Here is a 6,814-nt window from a genome sequence, read left to right on the forward strand (position 1 = left end):
CCCATTTCAAGAACTGTCTTTATCCGTATCCACGAAAGTAGCTAAATCTTTCCACCAGTTTTAGCCCTCCCTGAAAAAAGTCCATCTTGAAAAATACCCCATTTGTCTTTCAAGTGGCCCATACCTCTCCGATGTTCTTTGAGAAATTATACTTCCATGATGGACTCGGAAACTATATTTGATCTCTCGGATCACTGATCTTGGAGGCTTACTGTGGAAAAACAGAAGATCTAGTAAGTGTTGTTTGTAGAAGTAGTGGAAGGATAAACCCTGGAAGAGGGTAGAGTGCTGAACCCAATTTTAATTAATTCATGAAGTTTTATGTGGCGCGTACAAGACCATTTCTGGTATCAGAGCGTTGTACAGCGAATATACAAAGAAGAGCACATAGGATCTCTGGGGGGGGGGGGGGGGGGAGAAATCACCAACATGACCATTTCTGGTAACTGGGAGTTAAAAGGCAGTATACATAAGGTGGTTATGAGGAGAAGATCCACGATTAACACAATTGATATGGACATTGAATAATCGATAGAATGGAAAAACAAGGGAAGCAATAGAGAGAAATGTTGCCAGGCGCAGGTATATTGAAGGGAGGTTAAGAGAGGTGTCTCGTTAGTGGGGAAATAAGTTATTCAACAATAACAGTTTTACCTCTTTTAGGTAGAGGGTTGTTGAAGGGTTTGTCCTGACCCTCAGAGGAAGAGAGTTACACATTTTTGGGCCAATTCCAGAGAAGGCTTGCTTGGGGGTTTTCTTTTCGTTTAATTTTTGGGGTTTCAGCAGTAGGGAATGTGCTATGAGAAGGTCTATTCCCACCAGATAGGGCCAAATAGCATGGAGTGTAGTAGTAAAGAACTTTGTGTGTCATGCAAGCAATTTTAAGATGAATTCTTGCTTCATAGGGTAGCCAGTTCCATGAATGGAAAACAGGGGTGATATGGTCGCTTTTTTCCGCGCCTGTGATTAGCATAGCAGCCCCATTCAAGGTAGCCTTTGGAGGTGCTATAGATTTATTTTCAGTAGGCCCACAAGGGTGGCACTCCCATAGTATACTTTGGAGATCACAAGTGCTTTTGAGATCTGCAGTAGGAAGGAAAGTCTTTAGTTTCTTTAGCAAGTGGAGTTGGTGATTGGCTACTCTGGAGGAGGAGCTGATGTTGTTTTACAGCAGAGGTTTTTATCCAGGATAAATACATTATATAACATGGGTATAGGACCACTATGTGTAGTGCCCTTTATAAGCACCTGAAAAGAAATTTAGTGCACCCGGTGTGGGTCACCCATGTATGTACAACAATGAGACAGGTATGCAGAGGCAGGGCTGGCAAAAGACCTTTGGTGGTGGATCCCTTATCAGCAGTTTCACTGGTGTGTGTGTCTGCACAAAATGTGTCGTGAGAGAATAATATATATGTGTTATAAATATATATTTTTTAATTTGAGCACTGAACAGCAGCACTGATAAATAGGTCCTGAAGAAAGCCACAACACCTCTGCTGAGGGTTATAGGCTGAAACATGTCGACCTTTTTCTGACACTAAAAGTGGATTTAAAACTTACGCAATACTGTGTTTTTAATCCTGGCCCGGGGACGCACTAAAAGATATTTACGAGCCCTGTAGCTAGTTTTAATCATCAATTTCACTTGCTCTGCTGCCCTCACCACCCCTAGCTCATCAATTGGGTATTTATTATACCTCTCTTTCAAAACAAATCCCTGAGCTCCTTCATCTCAGTGAGGGTTTTTTAGCCAGTACTGTCACTAGGCATCATGGTACGAGGATGTACCCAATGATGAAGCATGCCACCTATGGTGGGTGAGAGAAACCGTCTGTTAGCTATGACAGCAGCATTGATAGACCCAAGGGTTTCTTTTGTAGTTCATATGTTGAGCAGGGGAGTAAACCCTTGCTAGTCTTTTAACCTCCCCTGGCCCTCCTGTGTGATACAGGAAAGAGGAGAACCATTTTAATGATGTACCAAAGAGACCCATACAGAATTTTAAGAGGTTCATGAGAACATCATGTTTGACCCTGTCAAACGCAGCAGAAAGATCAAGTAGGATTAGTAAGCAGGCTCAGATCTTAACGAGTAACCGTAGAGCGTTGTCGACAACGTGGACCATGGCAGTTTCAGTCCTGTGTCCCGGTCATGAAGCCAGATTGGCACGGGTCGAGGAGTTGGAATTGCTTGATGGGACAGCAGAGTGGCTGGTGATCCTGTTTTCCCAATAGCTTGGCTAAAGTTGGGATACTGGAGACTGGGTGGTAGTTAGGATCACACTGGGTGCAGTAAATACCACCCAACTCGTAATTTTGACCCCTGCACAAACGGGCTTATGCTCGGAAAACACTGGCCCACTCAGCAATTGTTGATTTCAAAATGTCTGCAAAGGTTACCAGGCGCTCTGACGAATTTAAGACCTAGCTCGACACAATGTAAACATTCTCAATAAGAAAGATATTTGGGAGAAAGAGCTTGGTAGGAGGAGGGCCAAGCGTTTGTTGTCACCCATATATTTTTTAATGTGGATGAAAACAAATTGCTTTGCCTCACTACATGTGTTAGCCTCGCTCAGTATCAATGCATTATGGGGCTCGTATGACAAGGAGATGTGGCATTACTGCACGTGGCCTCGAGCGAGCCAAGTTCTCAGCCTGATTATTTGTGTAACCTTGGGCACAGAAAGAGAAAGGATGTTTATCTCACGGCTCTCATCTGTAAATCGGGCCACACCCCCCAACAACATTCACTGCCTATCTCTTTTTCCCAGACTCGGGCTGTCTCCGCTTCCTTGTAATTTCCAGGCTTGTGCAACGCGCCTTCCCGCCCTCCTCCGCTCCGGACAGTGACGTGAGACGTCGCGCCACCGGCAGTCACGGGGCCGGTGAGTCACGCTTCGCCCTGAATGGAAGCACTGCTTAGTCTGGGCATAGCTTCGCAGTGAGTCGACGATGGGGGCGGAGACGGGGAAGGGCAGGCGCCGTGGAGAACTGGACAAGAAAGAGAGAGCGCAAAGGAGAAGGGGAGAGGAGAAGTCAATAGCAGAAAGGGATATGGAGAGAGAGAGAGATGGAGGCTGACGAGGGAGGAAAGGAGAAGTAAGGGGGGGGTGTAGGAAATCTATAGATAAAAGAGGACATATGAGGGAGATAGGTGGAAGCAACCGAGGGTATTACAATTAGAAAAGTATCTGGAAGGGAGGGGAAGATAAGGGATAACAGACGGATATGAGATGTAGCAAATGAAAGAGGGGAGAACGCAAGATGGGGTGGAAAGAGGGAGTGGTGGGCGAATGTAAAGGAAAGGGCAGGTAGAGAGGAGGAAAAAAAAAAAAAGAAGAAATGGATTCTATGTGGGACCCCCAGGACAGAGAAACATGCAACGAACAGACTGCAATGAATGTTGTGCCCAATATGCCCCTTTCCTTTTGAATGTGCCACCAGGAGAGCGCGACCTAAGACTGAATGGGCTTGGAATGTACAGTAGTAACCACACAGCAGAGCTATACCCAGGGTCATTGGAATTACGCCATTTTGTAGCTGCTACTTTTCCAGCATAGCCACTGATTTGCCACATAATTTATCATCCTGCATAATCTGCAGATTTGATCAGAAAACAACATTTTGTGTCTAGCTCAGATGATCAAAAGTTAGTAAAAGCGTGGGGGCACGTTGCAGCGCAGTGAAAGCTGCTTTGTAAAAGTAGTCAGGTCCACTTTCTATTGCTGGAGTGGAAAACTGGTACTAATGAGGTGAAACATGGGCCCAGGCAGTGTTAACCTGGGTAAAATGTCAAAATAAGGTCGTAAAACTATCCCAAAATGTACTGCATTGCGCTGCATAATGGGTCATTTCTTTCTGTATACTTTAGTCAATCCTGTCGCATAATTTGTTCATCTCCTGCCCCATATTTCAAGCGGCTCTGGCTATACCTCAAAGTGCAAGAATCTCACAGGCTGACTGAAAACAAAGTTATCGGCGAGTTGCGTGATCTCACGCGCTCTTCCTCCAGACAGCGGAGCTATCCCTCAGGTCACTGAGCTGTCACGGAGTTCCCTCGAAAAACGGCTACTGAGGAACATCCCACAGCTTCATACGCGCAAAGAGGAAGTGCTGCGCGTCACGAGGCTCCGTCTCGCCCCCCTCACACTGTCTCCGTGATTTCGGTTTCTTCCTTTCAAAGCATTATCCCGTTCCCTGACCGGCAGCCTCTTTCTTTGCAGGTCCCTCCTCCATTCCCTACGTGTCCCTTTATCCTTTCGTCTTTAACGTTCACCTTGACGCCACGCAGTTACGTCGTCTTTTCGCTCACATTTCTTGTTCTCCTCCTCTCTGGACTTTCCTCGTCTTAGCCATGTGTCTATTCATTTCTCTCCTCTTCCATCCAACTCCTTAGGTTCGCTCTCGTCTTTTTACAGCATTTGGGTCTGTTGTGGTATTTTTTTTATTTCTTCCACTCTCTATCGCTATGTTCTTTCAGTTTCTCTGCACTATTTTACGCAGTTTACCTGTCATTCACTGTCCAATTGTTATTCTATATTTTAGTTTTGATTCCCTCTTTACCCATTCTCTGTGTTTATATGGTATCGTCGCCCTCTCAGTTATCCAGGTTGCTTGCTCTTGTCTCTCCAGTTTCCTCCCACTTTACAAGCCTCTCCTCCCCACATCCCCTGAGCGTTCCATGAGCCCGCACGTGCCGCGAACGCGCACTCCCCTTGAAGGGAAATCCGTGACGATAACACACGTAAAAGCGCAGGGGGGTCCGCTCTACTTCGTGTGCCGGATGGAACCCCGCTTCTCCCTTTCCCACTAGGAGCCGGCAGTTAAAAGTGCTGTTTCCCCCCCACCACTGCGAAGGACACCCTAACCCGAGTCAGCATGGCTGCATGACATTCGATGAACCGCTGTACTCCACACCCAAAACACGCATGACCCAAGATCTAACAACCTCGGAGGGTGGTTAGACACATTACAAATTGACAGCTGCCAAGTTCGATACCATAAGTCAACCCCGACTTGACACCACAACGTTTTGCATTATGGGACTTGTAGTTTCAGTTTAAGTGCAGGCCTTTAAATTCCGGCATTCGAGAGCTGTAGTTTGCAAAGTCCTTATTGTCTCGTGGTGTTTACAGCTATCATTCGTTCCACCACAGGATTAAGCATTTTAAAATGTCGCTTTTTCCCACCTATCTCATAAAGCACACACATCTTCCCCTAAAGTTGTCCAAATGTCTTGGAAATAGTAAAACAGTACAGAATTTTATATGACACACCCGAGGGGTGCTCGTGACGAGGTTCCAGCACATACAGCAGCAGGTGCAACACCACCAAGGTTTTTCAGGCCCCTGAACCCCAGCCGAGGTTTTACTATTCAACCAGTGGACGGAGGGGGGGGGGGGTAGTCATTTTTGTACATACACCAGGGCCCCTGATACCTATGGTGCGAATATGTGCGGCAGTAGCCCGGATTGGAAGTTCGTATAACTTTGTGCTGTCACAGTAGTTGCGTCTAGGCGGGCAACTAGTGCCAAATTTTGGGGGGCTAATTCTTCCAACCATAGGCAGAGTGACTCTAAGAAGGGGTGAAAACACAACAAAAGTCTCATTAACAAGTAAATGGTATTTTAAAGACCTGTGAAGTATTCCGGCGCGGCTGCAATTAGACGGACGCCAGCCCGCATGCTGTCTCAGCCTGGGCTGACGCACACGACGCATGCGGGGGGGGGGGGGGGGGGGGGGACTGAAGCCCGGTGAGCCCAATGGGTGTTCCGCTTCTCAGAAGTGTCTGCACCTGCAGGTTGGGAATTTAAAGCGCGTGCGATTGACAATCAATGCTGCCGGCTTGGGCACGCGGTAAGACCGGCACTTCACCCCTACCTGGTTCGTCGGCGTCCAAGACAGCTTGCTACCTGGCGCTGGTGCACTCAGGATACCGCACCTCGCGCCAACCTGGCCCAGGGCTGACTTTACCATTAATATGGGCACACAGTCTTACTGTGGTGGCTTGTTGAGTGTCCGGGTGAGGCTACCAACTTGGCACATAGGGTGGCATTGTGAATGTGACACCCACTTTGTGACCTTGTGCCAGCACCCCATTGCTCGCTCGAGCAGTAGCGGGGGTACTAGTGTGACACAACCCTGGCATCGAAGCCAGCTTCCACCTGAATTTTACACTGCCCTCTTACCTGGTGCCATCTCTCCCATTGCCAAGTCCAGTAGTAGCAACAGGGTGGCTCCTAGTCCCAATAGCTGCATGTTGGTGCCCGCTCCGTGCCAGTCCTCCACGCTGGGGTTCTCTTGCCCGACGACGTCTGTGCCCCCCTGCCAGCGCCTCGATCCCAGCCGTGCTGCGTGGGTTTCCAAAGAATGAATGAACTTTCCCTGGGCACGCTGTTCTAGTTCACCACCCCTGGTAGGCGGGCCCGCCAGGGAGGGAGGCGGCAGCGGTGCCCTCCCCCTCCCTGACATCACCCCCTTGGTTCGGGATCTGCGCCGGTAGGGGTGGGGCTGCAGGAAACCCAATACCCGGCAACCAGACAGAACACAAGCCTGTCCAGGCTGAGGTTGCACCGGAGGAAGGAGGGCGCGACAGCCACTGCACAGGAAACCGGAGTTTACAGACCTCGGGACAGAGACCGCCTCTGTGGGCTTTCTCGCTGCTGCTGCGTTCATGGGACACTTGGTCCAAGCTTCCAGACACAAAATGCAACATTTTTTTGATGGCGAGGCTGAAGGTGACATGGGTCACTTTGGGTCTTTGAAAGACGCAAAGTGACCCATGTCACCTTCAGCCACACCTTTTTTTT

The 6,814-nt window shown here is 48.4% G+C and overlaps 1 protein-coding gene across 1 annotated transcript in view; it reads right to left on the bottom strand.

Annotated features, from left to right (window-relative positions):
* Nucleotides 1-6,388, bottom strand: part of TNFRSF12A (TNF receptor superfamily member 12A) — a 36,356-nt gene extending 29,968 nt beyond the window's left edge. The window contains exon 1 of the mRNA XM_085618758.1: nt 6,194-6,388. Within this exon, the coding sequence (XP_085474884.1) occupies nt 6,194-6,263 (70 nt within the window). The 5' untranslated portion in view covers nt 6,264-6,388. The remainder of the gene's footprint in view (nt 1-6,193) is intronic.
* Between the last annotated feature and the right edge of the window lie 426 nt (nt 6,389-6,814).

The sequence above is a fragment of the Triturus cristatus genome, chromosome 7 (genome assembly GCF_964204655.1).
Source record: "Triturus cristatus chromosome 7, aTriCri1.1, whole genome shotgun sequence".
Taxonomy (NCBI): domain Eukaryota; kingdom Metazoa; phylum Chordata; class Amphibia; order Caudata; family Salamandridae; genus Triturus; species Triturus cristatus.